This window comes from Cuculus canorus, chromosome 12 (assembly GCF_017976375.1).
Source record: "Cuculus canorus isolate bCucCan1 chromosome 12, bCucCan1.pri, whole genome shotgun sequence".
In the NCBI taxonomy this organism is placed as follows: Eukaryota; Metazoa; Chordata; class Aves; order Cuculiformes; family Cuculidae; genus Cuculus; species Cuculus canorus.
Genome location: NC_071412.1, coordinates 9,316,862 through 9,339,953, shown reverse-complemented (window position 1 = coordinate 9,339,953; position 23,092 = coordinate 9,316,862). Strand labels below are relative to the sequence as shown.

Below are 23,092 nucleotides of genomic sequence, written 5' to 3'. Positions count from 1 at the left end.
TAAATAAACGTCATTCAGAGCATCACAGACTGGCTGAGCACAAAGTGTGTTCTTCCCGGCAGCAATGAGCGCTTGCTGTTCTGAAAAGACCTTTGTTGTTTGAAGCCATGTCAAGGCTTTTCATCACATTGCATCATTCAGCTGGCCAGGCTACAGCTTAACCTAATCCAAGGGCAAGCCCGGAGCATCTGCAGGACCAGATCTGCTGCAGAGGGAAGCAGGATGCTGGGACAGTGCAGGACCAGCCTTTGTTGGAGACCAGCCCTGGAAGAGGCCAGCCAGGAGCTGCATCCCTGTACTGACTGCCAAAATCCACGTGCCTTCCTCCATACCGTGAATGAGGAGTGGCTTGGGCTGACAGCTCTTGCATGGATAAACCCAAATATAGTCATCAGCCAGGGTGTGCAGAGAACCTGGGGCAGCTACAGTCCAACCATTGGCAGGTAAGTGTGCAGCTAGAAATGTTCATCTCTCTCCAAGAAGGCAGGATGCATGGCACAGCAGGAAGGAGGAGGATCCCTCCCCAGCTCACCCTGCCAGCCCCAGGATGCTTCCCCTAGTCCACTCGCTTTCCCCCACAAGGCCCCATTAGAGGCAAGATGCCCCCTCCCAAGGTGTGAGCTTTGCCCCGCTGTACCTCTCTTTCTGCTTGTTTGCTAATTACGCCCTCACCCACGCACTGCTCAGCAAGTGTGGCAGGGAAATTTAGAAGCCTGGCTCTGAGCACTCAGTGGGTTTTATCTGGTGAATATCTCAGTAGCAGTGCTGGTGCCTTGGCACACTATTAGAGCTGCTGTGCTCTACCCAGCAGCTGCACACAGGAAGCTGCGTGTCCTCCGACCTAATTGCAACCTGCTGCAGCAAGGAAAGGGGGAAAAAAATTTAAAAGGGTCCAAAGTGCAAAACAAAAGGCACCTGCCCCATTTCACTGTGGTACCTGGCACTGCTGGCAGCCACCCCAGCTCCCATGCTTTAATGTTTCACTAGCCATCGCCTCCAAAGAGCGGCCAGAGGATGGGATGAGCCAGGTGCTCTCAACCCCTTTTTCCTTTAGAAACACTCCCAAGTCAACCAAACCGCAGCCATTGCCAATGGCCAAGTTCAATGTCTTTAAAAAAAATGTTAATATCTTTTTCCCCCTAAATGAGCAACAAAAAGCACCTAATGGCTCCCCATGCTGTGCTGGCGAAGGGATGGAGCCTGGTGCACACCTGCAATCTTTCCAGTCCCATTGGGCCAATGGTGCCCACGAGCTGTCCCCTTGTCCCCCATTCCCTGCTCCTTGCTGTCACCATGCAGCGGATGGTGGCAGGGCTGAGTGGCTCTTGGTGTCCCCATAGCGTTGGGCTGGCTGTGCCTCCTGCTCCTGGTGCCAGGAAGGGGTGCAAAAGGCTCCTTGGAGTCCTGTGCAGGATAGGAGGGTACACGGTCACTGTGTTGGCTCCAACAGTGGGACAGGGGATGTGGATTTGACTTGGGCACCTGGGGAGGGAAAGAGAAAGTTCATTGACAGACACAATGCTTGGCTCAGCCCATGCAGGGGACCATCCGAAAAGGGGTTGCACGTTGGCAGCCATTGAAGTAGGATTACAGAATCGCTTGGTTGGAAAAGACCTTTGAGCTCATCGAGTCTAACTGTACCTGTGAACTACAAAATCATATCCCTAAGTACTTCATCTTCTTGTCTTTTAAACACCTTCAGGGCACCTGGAATCCCAGGAAAGTGGAAAGCAGCTGTTGAATTTGGAGTTTGGGATGTGCTTTGCTTTTACAGGAGAGCAGAGGCAGTGGCTGTTCAGCTGCAGAAGGCTCAGAGCACCAGGGAGCTGGGCAGAGACGGTTAGGAAACCTCTGTGAACAACACAGCAAGGGAATGAAAAGTTGAGGAAATGGAGTTTTCGGCTTTTTTTTTTTTTTTTACAGGAAGGAGGAGGAGCCAAGAACTGGAACAGACAGAACAAAAAGATCCTTTTTTGCTTTTTCCACTGGTTCCTCCAAAACCATCGTTACAACCAAGTTTCCAAGAGGTTGATTAATCCAGTCTGGGGCCGAGCTCAGACAGCACATGTTTTCATCTGCCCAGGGTTAGGAAAAGCCTGATTTTCATCGACTTTCCACCCCAGGCCAGCCACTCCCTTCTAACGCTGCCTGATAAACTGGCTTCAGAGACAACCAGTCGCTTGGAAAGAGCAACAGTGGCAAAAAACTGCAGGCCCTGTTTATCCAGCCTTGCTATAACCCTCATGCAAATGGGTTTCCCTAGGAGCCACTGAGAGAAACCAGCTGTGACTTTGTTCCAGCAATACCAGTGAGACTGTAACATGTTGAAAGGAACCAATCCAGCAGCACACAGGTGAGCTGCAGCATTTAGGAGCTGGGAGATTACCATGAGAGTTTTTTTAGGCTGGTGTTTGCCCGCACATGGGGTTTTCGCATAGGAAGATGCCTGGCTGTGAGCAGGGGTCTGCAAAGGAAGCCAGGAGCAATGCACAGCAACAAAACCTTGCAGCTTCTTGCAAGGTAAAAGCTGACCAAGCACTTCTCTATGTGCAACAGAAGCCAAAGGAGGCAGCAGTAAAACTGTCTGTGCAAAAGGCTTGTTATCTAAGCTGTAATTAATTCATCAGGAAAAGTCACTGAACAGATCCGACGTTTAATGTGACCGCGGTATCAGAATACAGTTCGGCCTGGCCTACTGCCTAAATCCTTGCATGAGCTTTGGGGCCAAAGTTCAGCTTTTAGATGCCAGAGCAGCCTCAAAACTTGGCAGCCTCAGCTGCTCAGCACCCACCCAACAGCAGGCACCAGCTGCTGGTGCCACCCCACAGCCCTCACAGGAGATAAGCCCATCAAAGGGATCCCATAAAATCCACAAAATGGGCTCTGAGCTTTCGGATGAGCCCGAGGAACAAGGGCCCAAGCGGTGCCTGGCCACCAGTCCCCAGTCCTCACTTCAGACCATGAGGAGGGTCCTGCAGGAGCCAAAAGGTACTGGGAGGGGAACCCCTGGCTCCTAGCTGCCACAGGGTTTGGCTCCTCCCCATTTGTTTTGGGGTACAAGTGTATTATTTGGGTTTCAGGGCTGGTATGAATGCAACTTCACCAGTTCATAGGTGAAAAGATTGCATTTTTTCCATGAGTACAAAGTACTGTTTCCTACAGTGTCATAGCCCAGGCCTTTCCCCATCCACAAAGTTTGCTCTGCACTGAGGGCACCTTGGATGAGCCCTCCTGAGCCTTCTCCAGGAGAGGCAGGTTCCCATGGAATTAGCATTCCCAAAGCACACCAGTGCTTGGGCATATGCTGGCCAACCTGCCTTCTGGATGACCTTTCTTGAAGAAGGATCCCATAGGGACCAAAACAGGTATTACAGGAGAGACCTCACACGGTAGAAGCTGCAAGCCGGAAGATCCCCCAGCCACACCTGCTGCAGGACAACAGAGTAGTTGGAGGACCATAAAGCTAGCTGCCCCCATTCCTGAGCCCAGTTTTGACACAGGCGCAGCCAGGACGGCCAAGGTTATTGTGTGGAACTTGGCTGGTGCAGCACAGGCTATGCATTCAGGTCTGACCTTCATTCACCAGCCTGAGTGCTTTATTTAAGGAGCTGTCACAGTGGCTGTTATTAACAATAACTTAGTTTGAAAAAAAACCCCAAAATGTAGAAAAATGAAGTGAAGGGACAATTCCATCTGGCAAGAACTCATGTATCTTTTAAATACTTCTTTTAATTGAAGAGTGCAAGTGAAGCCAGAAAAACACATACAACCCTCACACAGTGACTTTTCACCAGGTTTATTTTCCTAGTTTTCTTGTGCTTGTGCCAGGCTCCAGATTAAGGAGGGGGAATAGCTATACAACCCCTACAAAGCTGTTTATTAGGCCCAAGCAACCAAAATACAGTACAGAGGGGAAAAAGGTAGGGAGGAAAATAACATCTCTGTGACTTTGGAGACTGCTTTTTATTCAGTGCCTGAAGATTCAAATCCCACCTCAAAATATTCCCTATTCCTATATCCATTAGTGCAGCTGGTGTTGAGCTTTAATATTCAGACGCATCTGCTACCAGAGAACATTAATTTTCAGCTCTAGGATGGCTCTTAAAGGGAGGCCCCATTGACCCGAGTTGAAAATGATGGAGTCCTCACACTCTTTGCTGCAATATTTAATAGCCAAGTGGCAGTTAATTAGATTACTGAGCCACTGTGACAGATGCTAGGCAACGCCTGAGGAGGAGAATTTGGAAAGGCCATTATCTTCCAATGCTGGCAAAGCTCTGCAATCTCATTTTAACCCCTTCTACTCTTGCCCTGCCCTCACTGTGGTCCAACCCATGTTAAAACCAGGTGTTTCGCAAATCAAAGGCCAGCAGAATGCTCTGGGTGCTTTTTTTCCCCACCTGAGAAAAGCAGGTGGTCACGTTGGGCAAACAACCGGCAGAGGTGCCAGAAGCTCCTCCTTGGTTCCCAGCTGGCATCAAAAAAGATGATCACTAGGAGATGCCAGTAATTTCACCTTTTGGGCGATACCCAGGCACATCAACCACACCAAGTGAGAAGCTGGGAAGTGAGAGGGTGTTTGAGGGTTTGGGCAGCATTCCTTCTTCCCTGTATTAAGTGAAGTGGATTTTGATGAGTTTATGGAAGAATTTCCCTCCCCACAGTCCCCACCTTCTAAATAAAACAATAAGTGAAGCTTGTCAATCCCACCTCCATATTCAAGGGTTTCCCAGCTCCTTCAGCTAGCTGGGAGGTAGTCTCCAACTATCAACGCAGGGTTGCATGTGTTGCTGGCCCTACAAAACCTGCAGACTAAGCTAGCAGAGATGCTACGGACTTCCAGGGAAGATCAGTTCTATCAGTTAGTGCTTTCACAGTGTGAGGTGAGAAGAGTTTTTTTGCCTTTGCCTGGCCAGCTGCATCTCAGCACAGATTGGTGAAGATGTGCAAAGCTCTGTGGAGCAAAACTGGTAACCAGAATGGCAAACAAGAATCTCACTGGGGAGGAGAGAGAGGAACCAACTGCCTTGGTCCACTGCAATAGCACCTATCCTAAGCAAGCATGAGCCGAAGCACCAGAATGAGACAGGACATCATGCATTTCCACCATCTTTCTTATTCTCACACACCCTGGAACACCGATAAACACATTCTTCTTCTGGTTACAAAACCCCTTCCCTCCCACTCAGGTCTCACATAGAAGTCTCAGAAGTTCTGATTTAATAAGCAACAGTTTGGATGCTAAATAAACACCAGGACCATCAAATGCACCATGGCTTCTAAGATTCTTCTCTTGCTACCCACTGAAATGTAAATAGAGAGCATAAAAAGAGCTCCAGGATTTGCCAGTATCCCAAGGGTCACTTGCCTACATATTCATCAGCTCAGAATAAATTACCCTGCAAAAATATTGAACTGCTCAGACTTTTTCCAAAGCACTTGTTGCCTTAATACCTCCCAGGACTCACATGCAAGTGCTTTTAGAAACCATAGTAACCCCTCAACTGCATGGAGACAGGAAGTATTCTACAGTGATAGCCATGAGAGCAGGCATCTGCTCCCTTTACCCTCAAAAACAGAAGGGTAATGCTGCCACATCCAGCTAGCTTGAAGCAGAGGCAGAGGAGCTGTGGCCTGGCTGCAAGCATCTATGTAGATCTATCTCTTAAGATAGTAGGAGGATGATCTGGAAACAAGAGAAACCTAAGAGCTAGCTAATAATTACAAAATGGCAGAGCTGATTACTCTCTTCTGGCCCTCCACCCCACCTTTAAACAGCCCCTTCTCATAAAACGTGAGCAACCCAGAACCCATGGCTTCGGTGCAGAGCATGGAGATCCAACTGAGGCAAGAAAGCAAGTTTTGGTTTAAGAGAAGGAGATCCTTACCTTATTGACTTCCTGGATACAAGCCCCCAAGCCCTGAGCCACATCATGATGGCAAGTGCTTCCAGGTGCTGACAAAAGCTGTGGGGATGAGCGAGTAAGGCACCGTTGTGATACAGTTCCATGTGTCTGACATAGGGTCGTAGCAGTCCAGCGTTTTGCACCTTTGAGTCCCAAAGTAACCTCCCACCACATACAGTTTATTCCCTGAGGCCAAAGCATGGCATGACATGCGCTTGGCTGTCATGTCCCCAATGCGTGTCCACTGGTCCGTTTCACAGTCAAAGCGGTAGGCGGATGCTGCTGTGAACTCTGTGTCTCCTCCCATGATGAAAATCTGGCTGCCTAGGACAGCAGCTGCCGTGTAGCGCCAGGGCTGCGGGCACTCGGCTTTGATCATCCACCGATTCTCAGCTGGATCATAGCATTGGACTTTGGACACCATGTCTCGGTGAATGCTGGTCCCACCAAAGACAAAAAGCTTGAGCCTAGCACTCACCACCGCAGCATTGCTCACTCCATCTCGCAAAGGAGCCACCATTGTCCATTTGTTGGATATAGGATCATACTTCTCTACTTGCTTCAAGGAAACAGAAGGAGATGCAGGAAAGACTCCAGCTACCGCAGTGTGTCCACCAACCACATACAGGCAGTTTTCCAATTCAGCTGAGCCATGCCCAAACCGAGCTATTAACATTGGGGCAGCTTTTGACCACTCCTCATGAACAGTGTCATACACCCACACGTCTTTTGAGACCCCGTTCTCTGACCCTCTGCCTCCAGTGATATATACTTTGCAGCCGATGGCGCAAGCACTGAATTCCTTCCGTGGACTCGGCAGGTCTGCTTTGGGGATAATTTCCTTTGCTTTGTGATCGACTTGGTAGATCTTATCACACATGAAGGTTTGTCCTCCCAGGATCAGCAAGGTGTGCCCAGCTTTGCGAGGCCTGGCACAGGGACTGGTGACCACCCCATCATTCTGCAGGATCTTCTTCTTGCACTGAATAGCTTCATCCAAGACAAGCTTGTTCCTTTCATCCACCATGATCAAGTCCTCACAAGCCAAGGCTTCCTTCAGGCATTCAGAAGGAAGCAAGGCCAGACGAACATTCCTCAGAAGTTCTGGGAGATAAGCCTTACGCTCATCCAGATCATATTTCACCCACTGAATGACAGCCTTAAAGACCTTTTCTTCATCCTCAATTTCCAGCTCATCACTGGAGATGAGGTCCAGCAGAGTGTCCTTGGAAAGGTTGTTGAAATCTTCACTCTTGTGAACAGTCTCAAAGTTGACAAGGCACATCCTCCAGGAGAGCTCATAAAGCCGCCGGCACTGATGAGCATCTGAGAGCAGCATCATGCCCAGGCAGTTGGAAGGGTAGAGGTTCTTCTCCAGAAACTCAGCTGCTGCATCTCGGACATCATGGAACTGCAGCATGTCTCCAGCCTCCAGAAGGGACTCTGCATTCTCCTCATTGATGATGATCCGAGAAGAATAAGCAAAGTCCAACAATAGCTCCAGCACCTCTGGGTGGAGGCTGTCATGGAAGTTCACCTCATCATCCAGGCTCTCCCGGAGGCCGTTGCTAAACATGGCTTCGAAGTACCTGCTGGAGGCAGCCAGCACTGCCCGATGACAGGGGAATGACCTGTTTCCTGCCCAAAGGGTGACATCAGTGAACATGCAGTGCTTTCGTAGGGTGTTCAGATGAGACAAGACACAGTCTGGGTGGGAAGCTTTGTGAAAAAGCAAGATGTTCATGGAGCCGGTGCTAGTCCGGGATTTACGGTTCTCGTGGACGCTGACTGACATGATGACAGAGCTCTTGCCTGCAGAGAAACAAACAGAAAACCCATTATTCTCTTGCTTTTAATGATGTAAGGCACAGAGAATACATGCATTCGCTGTATGTAGTACAACTGTCAATGGGTAATCTGGTACACTGTCCATGGACATGAAGTACCAGCTGACACCCCAGTAGTCCTGCCCTGTGGGTGCTTCCACATCCTGGCTTGCAGAGAGCCTGGGCCTCCTGCACCCTCACATCCTCCAAAAATTTAACTCAGGCTGAGCAGGGTGGGAAGGCGGAGGGAGGTGAGGGGGGAAATTCTGCACTTTCATTTCGGCAACAGAGCAACAAAGTGAAGCAATCAAAACCCTAACTTGATGGTAAATTGTCTCAACAGCCCTAGAGGGTATTGGCAAACCGCAAGAGAGTTATTTTTCCTTAGAAAACAGCATTAAAAAAAGCAGTCTATCCAGGATAAAGGGCACTGGTCTGTTCTTGGCTTAGCAGAAATCAAGCTTGGCTTCTGATTTTTGTGAAGATTATTGCAGGCTTAGGAAAGGCAATTGCTCCTTGGTTTATTTATGGAATATTTAGCTACCAGCAGAAGCCAAAAGTTTTAAACAAGTCTTACCAAACCCTTTAGTTGTATTTTTTGTTGATAAAACTCACACGTGACTTAAGCATTTTGCAGGACTGATTCACATCAGAGAATAAGGCAAAAGAGACAGCTAAATTATGCTTTTTAACAGACCGGCAGAAGCAAACACAAGGCTTTTATTAGCTACTATTTCATTTAAGTGCTACCCGATACCTATCCATGCCTGTGGAAGAAAAAGCCTTTGGACCAATCAAATTAATACCACTTAGATGATAAAAATCCAAGTCATTCGGTCAAAAATATTTTAGCCAGCTCTATTTTGCCCCCTGTGTAATTAAAGCAGACAGACGGATACACATACAATCCTCTCTTACGGCAGAAAGTCAGTACTGAATTTGGTAGCAATACTGTCTGGAGGTTTGAAAAATGAACCCGAAAAAAAGGGAAATAGGGTCATCCCGCTATGCCTCTGCTACAACCCCCAGGGACAATAGACGTAGCAAAGCCATGGCAGGCACCACACCAGATGACATTCATGTGTTTAGTACAAGAAACACTCCTCGGCTAAAAGTGGAGTTTGCAGGCAGGTAATCCTAAAGATGGGGGTAAGTCACAGAGCCTGGGGGGCTCTGAACTGTCACAGGAGCATTTCAGTGCTTAGGGAAGATAGGACCCTGTTTGGATGCACAGAAGTATCAGGGGCTGCCATCTTGAGCTCAGCTTCCCTGCCAACACGAAGCAGCCAAGAGAAGTGTCTACAAGCTTGGGACAGCGGGCCAAGAAGAAGGGTTTGATTGAGAAATGCTGTCCAGCTCTGCTACATCTCTTCTCTCACCCAGGACTAATTCTCTGTTCCTTTCCTACCCACTCTTCCCCAAAACAACACAATTTTGCTTTGCAGGCTGGAAACACCATGGCATCCTCCTCCAGCCATTAAATTGTTTAGAAAGCACTCATTAGGCACACAGATAAACTTGGAGAGGGTTTTTTGGCCTTCACATTTGCTCAGTCTCAATCACTCCTCAGTCTCGCAGCCCTGTTTGGCCTCACACACCCATTTCGGCATCCGTGCTTGCTCAGCCTAACTCTTCCTCGGCCTCCCACCCTCTTCTGGCCTCAATGTTTGATCAGCCCCAGCCTCCCAACACCTAGCCTCCCACCCTCTTCTGTCTTCCATGCTTTTTCAGCCTCAATCATTCCAAAACCTCCAACACCCTTCTGGCCTCCACACTTCCTCAACCTCAACCATTCCGCAACTTCACATATGTCAATGTGGCCTCCACATTCAACTCTTCTTTAGCCTCCCACAACCTTCTGCCCCACTCCCTTCTGGTCTCAATGCTTGCTCAGACTCAATCATCTTATCCTCCCACTCACTTTTAATCTCCATGTTTGCTTAGTCTCAACTTCCAATCAGCTTTCAACCCTCTTTTGGCCTCTACACTTGCTCAGACTCAACCTCGCACCACACTTCCTCCTACATGCCAAAGATGAAGCCTTTGGATCAATTAATTTAACAGTACTTAAATTAATACTACAGACCCTGTTTAGATGCACAGGAGCACCAGGGGCTGTCACCTTCAGCTCGGCTTCCCTGCCAACACAAGGCAGCCATGAGAAAAGGCTACAAGCTGGGAAAAGTGGGTCTAATCCACAGGAAAAAGGGGTTGCCTGAGAAACACTATTCAGCATCCCTGTATCTCCCCTCCCACCCAGTTCTATGTTTCTATCCCTTTTCTACACCGGTTTTGCTTTGCAGGCTGGAGACACGAGGGCTGAAATCCCATGGCATCCCCCCTCCAGCTACCTAATTCCAACCTGGTGATTCTATGATTCTAATTGTTTAAAAATCAGCAATTAGTCACACAGATACAGCTGGGGATGGGTTTTTGGTTGGGTTCTTTTTGTTGCTGTTGGTTGGTGGGTTTTTAACTTGCTCTTTGCAGCCCAGGGTTTCTCAAGGGTCTTTCTCCCATGCAAGCACAAAGTCTATAGGTCAGTCCTGTCCTCCTCAGCTAGGCTGAGCCCAAAGCCATCACCCCAGCCCAGCACTTGCAGTCCTGGCAAAACCACGGAATGCTGAGTGAGCGGACACAGAGATCCCAGCCTCCTGGTGGGTCACAGCTTTGACCTGGTAGGGATCTGGAGCCCCACAACCCTCCCACGCTCCATGGGTGGATGACCTCAGGCAGAGGCAGATGGGCAGATAAGCAGTCTGACTCATGGTCTGCTCACGTACTTCCTAACCCCTGCTTCTCCAGCACCTCCAGAAGAGTCCAAATTCAACAAACAGTTGTGAGCACAGCCCTCCTTCCCCACTCGCTGCCATGAATTATTGAAGCTGATCTTCCCAAGGCTTCAGTCATTCCTCAGGGCTGTGTTGCAGTCCAGGGAAAAGGTCTCTCCAGGCTTCTCTGTCCAGAAACGATAGCTTGCCCAAGCAGCCACAACTCCTACTTGGCCTCTGAACCGGGCAGGAAAATGCCATAGGTATTTGGGTTGGATATGCATGTGTTCTTTGCCAGAAATCTTTGCAGCCTGGGGATGAGGCCATCAAACTTGTTTTGCTTGGGATCGAAGGCTACGTAGAATCAAGGCTTCAAAACAGGAAAGAGAATGCCACTACGGAGCAGCACTTTGAAGTGCATCTGAGGAAAATGGTTACCAACATCTACACACAGTGCAGGGACAACACTAATTTAGGCGGTTATACGGATTTCCCTGTCAAAGCTCTAATATGCTGAAGTGAGGAATACAAATGAAACATTTATGAGTCTGCTAAAAGCTATTGATTTAGGTTCCTATTCCTACAACCTCAGAAACCACCCCGTCACTGCTACTGCTTTCTCTGCTCACAGCTCAGGTCAGCTATTCAGTGTAAATCTTTGATTTGCTTAAGCACAAAAAATTTAAGCAATTTATATAGGACAGCTATGGAAACAAACAATAAACCTGCAGGAAGGCAGCATCATTTTTTCTGACGCTAAGATTAGAAAAGCCACTATTCAGAATGGAAGGAGCAGGTCATTTCAAAATGAAAAATGTCTATATAAAACCTGCATAAGAGGCACTTTACACATATACATACCCGTATATATACACACACACTTATATAGAACATCTCGGGCTTCCAACATCTTGCCCAAAGCACTGGGTAACCAAAGAATATATCTATCCAAGGGGTATTGAACAACATACAGGGAGTAAGTTGGCAGGTTCCAGTTTAGTGTCCGTTAGGACTGTTCTTCATATCACCTTGCTCCACTAAAGGCACCAACTGATCCCCAGGGCAGCTGCTAGCCTGAAAGCTAGAGGCTACAGCCACAATCCCTTTCGCTGGCCTCTCCTGGAGCTGGGTTATGACACTGGATGTCACTGGTCACATCTCAGCAGGGCTTGACAGATCATTAAACTGAAACCAAAGCAGCCTCTGAACTCTAGTGTACAGCCATCTCACCAACAATACTTGCTTGTGGCTTCCGGCAACTTCCAAACAGCTTGTTTTGAGGGCTTCTAGAATCCTGCCATAGCTGGCCACAAGCAGAAACATCGCAGGTGCTAATTCTTCCACTGACAAACATACCCCAACTCATCTCTCAGTCTACCAGAGAACTTGGCATCATCCTACCCATATCATACGAACAGAAATTGCAGGCAGCAGCTATTTCATTTGTTGAGGTTCTTCCAAAACCTAGCAGCCTTATAAACCTCAGAAGCCTGTAACTAAAAGGATCTATGTGCATGCACAAAAGTATGCTTCAATTTAAGCAATGTTTAACTGCAGTGATGAACAGGCTGGACCCATGACGTGTGCTCTTACAAGCACTTCTCAGAAGTAGATGCATGCCGGGCAGAATTTGGCCTCTACCAGTTTCTTCACTTCCCTTATCCGGCTACTGAACTAAACAGAAAAAACAGAACCACTCAGAATGAGGACTATTTTACACAAAGAAACCTGTCAGTGGCTCTTTCCAAGCTCCCACCTGCTCTGCAAGAGCTCAGGGGGTTATCAGAGCTCCCAGCTGCATCTTCCATCATGCAGGAAGCTATCATTAAAACAGATGCGTCAGCATGAATAGCAGAAGGCATTGACCTGAACAAACTGGGTCTGGGATTTCTCCATGCTACATTCATTTTTTAACTTCGAAAGGTGGTTATTGAAAAAATAAATATCAGCTGAATCGCTTTTCAGAAGGATCTTACTGCACACACAGGCAGACGATAACTCTTCTTCCATATGGATTAGGGCAGAGGGGCATCGGCTTTTTGACAGCTATCCAATGCTGTCTGCTGGCTACAATATTCCCCTGGCTGTCTGCAGTCTTTGTAACAGCAGATACTTGAAAGACAGGATTTTTCCAGCAGAGCAAGATAAAGGCTCTTTGGAAATCCTTCCACTCACCCACACAGAGCAGATAGCAACCCAGAAGAACGGTAGGAGTTGGCTCAGGGAGAAAAGACTCTTCAGACCTCAGCTCATGAGCAATACACCCCAGTAGTCTCTGGACACAACAATGCTGGCAAAGATCCCTTCCAACCCAAACTATTGTATTCTATAAAAGGAACAAAGGGAAAAAAACAAAACAACAGAGCTGACCAAACCTCCCCCCCCAGAACAACAGCCACAGTTCTCCTGTCTGAGCGCCCCTTGCTTCTAATACCCAGCAGAAGGCTGTCCCTCCCAGGCTGGTGGGTCACCATGCTGGAGCCCTGCTATAGGGAGGTGGTATGGGTCATATATTACAACCTCAGGAATGCTCTGTTACCTCTTAAAAATTGCATACTTCAAAGCTGTATCAGTCTCCAGTCACAGAACTGCTTATAAGAGGGCAGCTCAAAAGTAACTATTGATACATAGACTACATTTAGCTAGGCTTGGGGTTCCCCCCTCCATCTTAAACCAGCAAGCTGTCCACAAATCTCATTCACCGTCTGCAGGGAATCACCAGCTGAGATGCTGCTTCCTTTCAAGAGGACAATACTTCAGAGCAAATAAGACGTTCCCCAAAGGGACTTTAGGGGATCAAGAATCTGCTTAGAAGGGCAAAACTACAAGGATTTATTAGTGTTCTCCCAGGACTGTAAAAGCTGGCTAAATACCAACAAAGAACTAAATCCCATGAACCGAAGCTGGCGCTTTCTGTTTGCCAATCAAGACTTTCGGAGAAGCGGCAAGCAGAACAAGTTTCTTTTTGTCCCACTCAACCATGAGCTACTTAAAGCCATAAATAAGTAAATAAATAAGCAGTAAGGTTCCCTGCTAGCTTAGCTCAGAAAATCTGGTAGAAGCTGCTCACTCTGCAGTGGAGATTCATTCCCATTCAGTCAGCCATCAGGCCCTCCACATATGGACTGCACTGCAACCTATCACAACTCAAAGCAGAGCCACCTCAAGTGGCAAGCAATGACAGCTTTCACAGGGAGGCAGGCCAAAGATTAATTTTTCACTGTGACAGTATCAACCCTTTGGGGTAATATACAATTTTTAATTCAGCCAAAGATCAGCTTCTCCCTGGAAGCAGTGGGATAAATTCTCTACCCACTAGTAATGCACTCTCATCCCAAACAGCTACACTTTTCCAACGCCTTCACGGACTCTACCGCCTGGTGCTTAGGCCAGCAAGACCATCCCAGGAAAAAACCACTGGCACAGAACGGCCAGTTTCCCCACCCTTTACTGTACAGAGCAGCAGACTAGAAACCTGAAGTCACCCACTGTGTTGTCTTCATGAGGAGAAGCTCTTTGCAAATCTGCTTTGGAGAAAGATCAGCATGGCAACTCACTGTAAAACACGCTCCCAGTACAGCTATGTTTCAGATGCAATCTTCCAGTGTTGGGACACGGTCAAAAGGTTGAGAAAGAGAAGCTATTACATGCAGGCATTCATGTACTCGCAGACACAGCTCGAGCTTCAAAAGCAGAAACAAAACAACAGAAAACAGGAAAAGATAGTCAGACAGAGATACAAGAAATGGGAAGGAATAAATATAAAGATTTTTTCAGATTATTTTCATGTCCTTGCATAAAACAGTGGACTATCAGGTATGCAGCTTGAAAGCTGCTTGAAACGTTCAATACTAATGAAGACCTTCTGTATAGAGTGCTTGAGATGAAAGAAATTAAAATAGCACCTGGCATTTAGCGCAGCAGTACACTTGCTGAACGTGGAGCCTGGGCTGCTGCCAAATGTGCAGCAAAGGACCTTCACCACATCGAGACCCTGCTTCATCCACACTCCTGCGTGCCTGAATGCAGACTTTGCTCTCTAACAAACTGGGTTCATCTCCAGTAACTCCGGTGAATTTAGTGGTTTGGCTCTGTCAGACAAATTTGTTCTTGCCTTCTTCAGGATGACTAACACAGCAAAGACGCAACTGTGATTTTGCATGCTGGAATTCAGGCAATGCAACTCTCCCATGAATCAGAGGGTATCTCTGTAATAGCACTGGATTTGGCCTTCCTGACAAACTCTTGTTGTTTCATCATATTCACAAGCAGACAAGCAAAGACAGTCGACCCCATCCCCCCCAAAAGCAGAATTTCTGATCCTGCACCAGACTTTGAGAATGGAAGACATCCTTATCATTTCTTCTCGTTTTCTCACTTTCTAGCCCAGCCTGTATATCCTAGACAGAAAACAGAGAGACCATGTGAAAGGCTCCTTCTGTTGGCTCAGACAGAAACTGGGAGGTTTTCCAATCCCGATTCTGTAGGCTCCAAGAGATCAGATTGTCTGGAGAAGGTCTGGGCACGTATCTGAATGTGGTTACTAAAGCAAAGCTGAGCTCCGAATCTTGGTCTGTCCATCACTTCTTCATATCCCATTCTTATCAGAGCTCACCATTCCTCTGCTCTGAACCCAAAGCCGCCACAAGAATCTACTGGATGTCAGTTACCATAGAAAACAAAAGCAGTATTTCCAAACTGTACCAGATAGAGAGGTTCTTGTTCTATCTTGCAAACGCATTGGTAAAGGAGGCTGTAGTGCCTCACAACCTTAAGACACGGAACCAAAGGCAACTGCATTCCAACCAACATAAAAATACCCACAGAAAATCCACTTTGCATGCAATACATGCAGGTTTTTTTGCAAATCAGGTATTGGACTTGCTACTCTTCAACTGAGTTACTGCATAAAGCTTCTGGAGCTACCTGTGAGGCAACCAAAGTTCACACTCACCACTATGCAAGTCAGCTTTGCAGTTCCTGGGAATACCACAACCTCCTACAATCACTATCCAAATCGGGATAAATAACGCTTTGAGCCACAGTTCAGGCTCCAGACAATAGCTTTTCATTGCAATGCCTTAACCCCAGTGGATCTTTTCAGAGCCTGTGATTCATTTCAGAGGCTGCCGTGGGGTTTTGTCCTCCCTGCATGCCCTCTAGCTCCACTAGTGAATAAATCCCATTCTGCCAGATCAATCACACTCGCTTTGCAAAATGAATGCAGGGCGGCAGAGGAGGCAAGTGATTTTGCAGTGCTGTCTCCCAAATTACACTCAAAAAAGCTCCAGAATGGAAACAATCCACTTGATCTCAGTATCTACTCCAGCCCCATCTGTGTAGAATTAAGTCCTTTTCAAGCAAGCCAACTTGCCAATGTGCTGCAAAGGCAAAAGGCCTTTGGTACTTCAAAAACAGAGGAGCAGAACCACATGCCACTTCCCAAGAAGATTTTAGAAGATGAGTTGTGGTATGCGTCAAATTAATGCCAGAATAACCACTGCAGTTGCTGACTACAGAAAGTATATTCAGATCCTCCCACTCTCTCTTTGCACACTGTGCCTGGCTCTGGCGCTGAGGTTGGCAGAGCTGATTGCTCTGATGGTCAGACTAACCAGAAGCCCTGCTACAGATGCTCATACCAAACAGGTCTGTCTGCCTGCTGTCAGGACAGGATTTCAATTTTGTGCCTGCTCAGTTAACCTGGGGTTTTGTTTTGTCTTCCCCGCTCCCCTGCCAGGAATGAGACCTTAGTGCAACTGTCAGGTTCCATTTGCAATTCTGGCTGGAGCGCAGAGCTATGGAGATGGGAGGCCCTCATGTCTCCTGAACAGATTACGCCCTGATGGTGATAGACATGGAGGACAGCCGTTCCCAGATGGATTGTAAAGCACTGACTGATATCGAAGCGTCCGGGGCTGCAGAACAGGACACTCCTCATTGCCCTCTGGCTCTGGATGGAAGGAACGAATGTGACACCTGTCTCTGATCCTTTTATTTCAGTGCTAAAACAGCATAAAACTATGTACTCAGCCTGCAAGTTCTGGATCAGCATGGGAGCATTGCAGCAGCCCTGGCTATCCCAGGCATCTGTGCATGCATCACAAGCAAACCAGAGTGATTGCCAGTGTGCTAGAATAATAAATTCGCCTCACCACAATCTGACAGGCTATCATATAAAAGTGGTAGTCTTTGCAAAGTCTAATGATCAGCAAGCAGACAGTGGTTACAGGACATGCAACATTCCCAGGCAACGGAGGAAAGACAGAGCAGTCTGTACCACTGCAGTGATACTAACATCACTGCGGCGATATAAAGTTGATAAGCAAAGAAAGACCGATGTGATGCTGGTCAAAGGTCAGACTGGGGGGCTTGGGGTGGCTTGTTACAGCTACAAGCTTCCTAGCCAGCATTCCTGCAGCCACTGTTTTAAGCAACGCCAGCCACACTCACTGCAATTCAATTACAGTCTATAAAAGATGTGAGTAAATCTACTCCTCTGTTCAAGTGCTGACAGTGCTGCTTCAAACCTGCCCCTTCCACAGTTCTCAAGCGTCAGCCACCGTCACAGCCACAGACACCCCGGGCCAGCTCTGCCCGTCCTGCTCCACTTACTCACACCCAAGCCAAAGCACTGCTCAACACCCTTTCTTTTGTAAGGCTGCCGCTTCCCTCCCTGTCTCGCAAGGCGCTGCCCATCCTCTTCCACCTCCACAGATGGCCACATCCTGCCCTTCCTGTTTCACTCATCTAAACATTGCCTAAAACCTTCGCCTGCTAAGATGGACCTGAACTCCTGCAGGCTTTGGGGAGTGGCTGGTTACCACTGTAGGGACAAAAATGCTATCATAATTCACACACAGATATGCACACACACCTTGTCCCTATCCAGGACCATCACTCCAGTGCTGGAGGGACCACATTATACATCAGGTACACACTCATTTTAATGTTTGGTGTCAGGCAGTGTCTTGTCATCTGTTCCCAAGCTGTCTGCCTTCACAAATTTCATTTGCCTAGCTCCTTTGGTTGAATGATTTTCAATTGGCCTTATCTCCTCTCCAAAACCACATCTGAGACACCATCCCTGCTGCCTGGGTTACTTGAACCTGCCCCAAACAAAGCACAGAAGGCTACCACGGTAGATGCTTTGCGTACACGCCAAGGCAGAAGGGCTTCAGATAACAATCCTTGAGAAAAGGGATAGGAAATTCAAGTTCCTTAGTGCTGAAGCTGCTTACGGTCTCATGTGTTCACATTACAGTGTGACTAATTTGCTTCTGCAGCAAATTTCATTCTGATTTTAGTCCTCAGAATCTTGTGCCACCCCACAACTTCCCCACTGCAAATTCTCACCTATACCTTCTTCACAAGCGCGTCACTGAATATCTGTAGCCTTACCATAGCGATAAACCAGAGCAGATGGTTAGAGTTTGAGACACAAAAGACAGAAAATGTGTTTTCAGATAAGATTTGCTCTGAAGCAGCAAGCAGGACAAGGATAACAGAGAGGCTCTAGAAAGGGTCCGTTCTCACGAAAGAGTCAGACCTCCTAAGAGTCAGGCAGAGAAAACAAAGTACATGAGAATTCAGAGCTGGTTTACACGGAGTCTGAAAGGAGACGATTACCAGAGCAGCAATGAATAACACAGCTGAGTTAACATTAGCAGCTGGCCACCACCAGAGAGGCACAGGGCGCGCGACCCACATCTCTGGTTGCTTCTAAGGTAAGCTCAACAAAAACAAGTGTCACAAGACACAGGAAAGAAGAAGACAAGGGAAGTTATTAAAGTATAAAGGTTATAGAATTGTTTGTTTTTCTTAGGACTCTGGATCTGACCAGCACATCTGAAGACACACTAAAAGCTGCAGCCCATGGTGCCCTGAGCAGGGAGATGACTCCAGCAGATCACAAGGGAAGACGACACCCAGAGACTGCCAGGAAAACAGAAACAAGATATGAACCAGACTCTCCATACACATAGTGTGAAAAAGTGTCTGCTTATGAAAGAGTGAGGACAAGATTTTTCCAGGCACAGATTTGGCGAATCTAAGCCCCCAACACCTCCAAGTACAAGGGGACGGATTAAAAAAAAAAAAAAAGAAAGAAAGAAAGAAAACCCAACCAACTCCCAAAGAGGCTGGTAACTTTTTTTTTCCAAGTGCAAAAGGGCCCGTAAGGAGAGCAGAGGGATGTGGAGCGACCTCTCCTCCTGCGCCAGCTCAGCTCAGCCCGCACCCCGCTCCAGGCAGGGAGACCGGGATCAGTTTCCTCAGAAAAGCTGGGGCAGCTGCCTCCCTCGAACCACGGCTTTGAGATACGTAGACGAGAAAAAAACACCAAACCAACGCCGCTTTACTTTCCTGCTCAGAAGGCGAAGCGCGGCTTTTGTTTTCCCCCCTCCAACATCCCACCGCCGCCGCGGAGCCCCAGAGCCGCCACAGGGGCCGCGCGGGATGGGGAACAGGGAAGCGGCTCGGGAGAACGACTCACCGCCTGCCTCTGTCTCTCTCCGCGCCCGGCCGAACCGAAAACTCCCGCTCAGCGCCCCGGCTGCCCCCGGCCCCGCGGGGCGCCCGGCGGGAGGAGCGGGGGGCGGGGCGGCGGCCCGGCCCACGCGCTGGGCGGGGGCCGCGCAGCCAGTCAGGAAGCGCCGAGGCCGTGACGCGCTTCGCTCCGTGCGGAGCGGCGCCGGGAGGGGGCGGGGCCAAGAGGGAGCGGCCACCAATAGGAGAACAGAATGGGGGCTTGGGGGCGGGGCTACGGCTGCCCGGGACTCCCCGGGGCCTAAAGCCCGACTTCCAGCCCTTCGTAGACTCAGACTCGTAGAATCATAGGCTCATAGAATCACAGAGTCACTAGGCTGGAAAAGACCTCTTAGATCATCGAGTCAAACCATCTATCTGCCACTAAACCATGTCCCTGAGCACCTCGTCTACCCGTCTTTTAAACACCTCCAGAGATGGTGACTCCACCCCCTCCCTGGGCAGCCGTTCCAGTGCCCGTTGATCCTTTCTGTGAAAACTTTTTTCCTGATGTCCAGTCTGACCCTCCCCTGGCGCAGCCTGTGGCCATTCCCCCTTGTCCTGTCACCTGTCACTTGGGAGAAGAGGCCAGCACTCACATCTCTACCATCTCCCTTCAGGTAGTTGTAGAGAGCAATAAGGTCTCCCCTCAGCCTCCTCTTCTCCAGGCTGAACATCACAGAATCAGAAGTTGGAAAATACCTTTGAGATCATCAAGTCCAACCGTACCTGTTCTCTATTAAACCATATCCCTAAGCACTTCATCTGCCAATGTCCAATCTGAACCTCTCCTGGCACAATTTGAGGCCATTCCCTCTCGTCCTATCGCCTATCACTTGGGAGAAGAGACCAACACTGACCTCACTACAACCTCCTTTCAGGCAGACTGTCATAAGGTCTCCCTTCAGCCTCCTTTTCTCTAGGCTAAACAACACTGGTTCCCTCAGCTGCTCCTTATAACACTTGTTCTCCAGCCCCTTCACCAACTTCTTTAACAGCTTCATTGCTCTTCTGATTCCCCTTTGGGTGTGCTGCACCCCACACCTGCTGGTTTGGTGCTTGGCCAGGGGCTCTGCAATGCATCACCACCGGAATTGCCCTTTGGCTTCGTGTGACACCCTGTGACACCCAGTGGCAGAAACCCTTCCCTGCTTGCCCTGGGCTTTGCTGGTCAAAGCTCTGCTGGTCCTGCCCGGCTGCCACTGATGCTCGAGGAACACGAACCAGGCTCCCAGCCCAACACATCCAGCAGATTCGGCCCCTCATGGTGCAGTGTCCTTGGATGTCACTATCCTACCTTCAACCCAAGTCTGCAACAGGACAGTAAAAGTCAGTAAGACTGCTGAAATTCAGGCAGATTCCTGAAAGGGAAAACCTAAACATCCTATTCAATCCCAGGTAAGAGCTGGGAGAAAACAACTAGGTCCAAAGTGTGCCAAATCTTATTTAAGGGCTGCTCCTTCTGACTTAGTGAAGGAAATCTCTTTGCATTTCCCACTGAAGTCACCAGCGCTGCTCGCCCCTGCTTTGCAGCAAAGGCTCCTGTGAAGTGCTGCCTGTATGGCCAACATTGTGTGTTGGGGAAGGAAGCGGAAAGTGGCTGCTGTGGGAATATATTGAAGTAAAAATCCCAATAAATGTAAAACACAATCACCCCTCCTCTTCCCAGGTTAAAATAAGATCAGCTACAGCTGGAAGAGGCTGTGTGTGGGAAATAACAAAATACACTAAGATGCTGAGCTGTATAAAGTTCCTGGTTTTTTGCATCTGTGTTGTTTCAGGTCATTACAGTCATGACTCTCAGAGTGTTGCTGTATTCCCAGCTACAAACACAGCGACTCTCTGGAAAAGCCTGCAAATTGTTCCGGGGCCTGTTAATGACTTTAATGAGCTGCTCAGGAGGACAACAGGGTGCAGAGGCGGGTGTGGTGGCATCCTGAACACATCTGTTAAACAACAACAACATGAAAGACAGAATTGATTTTCCTTTTTGCTGCTGAGTTCCACCTAGATGCTCCAGACTATGAAGAGCTGTGGAGCAAAGCAAGGTCATGTTCCTTAATTCCAAAGCGCTTTTGGGGTGCTGCTACAAAAGCAAAACCCCGTCCCAGCAAGTGTGTGAACCCAGCCTGTCTTCTGCAACCTGGCAGGGGAAGTTTCTGGCAGCAGGAATTTCTGGCAGCTGCTGGTCACAGGGGTCTACAAAGCTCAGAAGAGCTCTCTGTGAAGCTCTGCCTGAAAAGATGCTTCTTTTAGACACAATGCCTAATGCTCATCTCCCACCCACCAGTTTTCTAGTTGTGTAACTTTCTCACTCATTCCTCCACCTCTGGCAAAGCTAAACAGAGGGCAGTCCCAGCAAACACTGCAGGAAAGCTCCTGTGCTGTGGTAGTGCACACATCTGGTGTTAAGATGCTTAAGGAGATAGGGTTAGCATAAAAGCTTTTCTTTTGAGGGAGCAGCAGAAGGCTAGATATGGCAGTCATGGGCACACCAGCCACACAGACTGGCAACTAGTTCCTCATCATGAAGAAGAAGCTGAGCCAGATGTCTGAGAAGGCATGTGGTGCACAATGGGAAAGCTTAATAGCAAAAGAAAAAAAAAACCCTTGGCAGACATTTTAAAATGTTTTTAAACATCTTGTTAAAGAGGATTTAAGAACTCGGAGTGTGTAGGGAAAAGAAGCTTAATTTATGATGAATGTAAATACCAGCGCCTTACATACGATGCTGGCCTAAGCATCCCTGAGGATATTTGAGGGACTAGTGCTACGTTATTATTTCATTCTATAGGGGAAATTCTCTTGTGTTATTAAATAACTAATGCCCTTCATTGGCCTTTGGTTTGATGTCTATAATGTGTAGTCAATGTTAGCCAGCATAGGGACAGTATTCTGGAACATGTTGGCGTTTTGGAAATAACTTGGAAGACTGTTGACTGAGATCCTCTTCTTTATCCTGACCCATCAAGGGAAAAAGGGGTTAAATATTTTAAAATTTGGAAATAAACCCCAAAGTTATAGATAAATAGTTTTTCCCTTTGGCCATATTTGTTTAGCATATCATCATTATGGATGGAATATTCATACATTTGTAAAGTTAAGCATTTGATTTGACTTTTTCTAGAAATCAGCCCCGATGACCTGGTTCCCATTAAATCCCTGCCTTACGAAATGTGGAGAATCAAAAGATTTACCTTACCCAGCATCTGCTAGCTGATTATATCCATGTATATCATAGATCCAGCTACTGGGGTAGTTGACTAAGTAGGTGATGTTCATAGAAGCAGCAGGAGCAATTAATCTGGCAAAAAAACATGTTGGCTACTTTGCGTCTTTTTCTATTTTGCTCTGAGCATTCACATCCTACAAACCCAAACTGTTCAAAGGGCTAAATAATAAAATTTAATGTTTTCCCCTCTAGGTCACTGGTTGCAGTCCATCAGAGGTTATGCCACAATGAGCTAATGGCTGCTAAGTGGTCTGTATGAAATTAGTCTAGCGGGTCTCAAGCCAGACGCTAGTTGACAGATGCCCAAAAATCAGTACTCCAGTGGGCTTCGTTGTTGGCAGCCACAGGAGGTTGGTCAAGGCCATGCAAATTCAGCAGTTCCCTGAGGCTAGAAGCGCAGACAAGGTTGCTTGTGAATACTTTCCTCTGTTGTGAGTGCCAAAAGTCTTCAGAGAAGGTCACAGCACAATTCTATGATTTCCAGTGTCTGAAGACCATGCTCTCACCTCTAATTTGGCTATCCAGGGAAGTGGTGGTAGTAAAGGCAGGAAAATACTGCTGAAGACTCCCAGCAGTGGCAGCCTGGAGGTCAAGGAGAGGATGCAAAGTGGCAATGGGAGTCTTGATCAAAGTTTTCACTTTTTGGCTTGTCCTGCACAGAAGAACAGTCTGCAGAGCTGCCAGTCAGATTAACCCAACTTAGCATTCCCTGTAATTAACAATAAAAATCCAATCTCCCTCCCCCTCGGCCTTTTTCTCCTGATGCCAAATTTAAACGACCTTACTTTTTTGGCAGCAGGAAATTTTACAATTAAATATAGAAGCTGAGCA

The 23,092-nt window shown here is 47.8% G+C and overlaps 1 protein-coding gene across 2 annotated transcripts; it reads right to left on the bottom strand.

The window, feature by feature from the left end:
• On the bottom strand, positions 1-19,147 carry KLHL25 (kelch like family member 25). 2 transcript variants are annotated; one of them, XM_054077753.1, is made up of 4 exons: positions 18,998-19,137; positions 14,061-14,186; positions 5,889-7,718; positions 1-1,482 (listed from the first exon to the last, which is right to left on the bottom strand). In XM_054077753.1, the coding sequence occupies exon 3, from the start codon at positions 7,699-7,701 to the stop codon at positions 5,932-5,934; it is 1,770 nt and encodes a 589-aa protein (XP_053933728.1). In that variant the 5' UTR covers positions 7,702-7,718; positions 14,061-14,186; positions 18,998-19,137; the 3' UTR covers positions 1-1,482; positions 5,889-5,931. The 2 variants fall into 2 exon arrangements, with proteins under 2 accessions (XP_053933728.1, XP_053933727.1); XM_054077752.1 differs by lacking the exon at positions 14,061-14,186 and having other exon boundaries at positions 2-1,482; positions 18,998-19,147.
• Positions 19,148-23,092: the final 3,945 nt, after the last annotated feature.

Bases quoted from the DNA above. Each gene is read 5' to 3' on its own strand.
- KLHL25 (XM_054077752.1), bottom strand. From the start codon at position 7,701: ATGTCAGTCAGCGTCCACGAGAACCGTAAATCCCGGACTAGCACCGGC.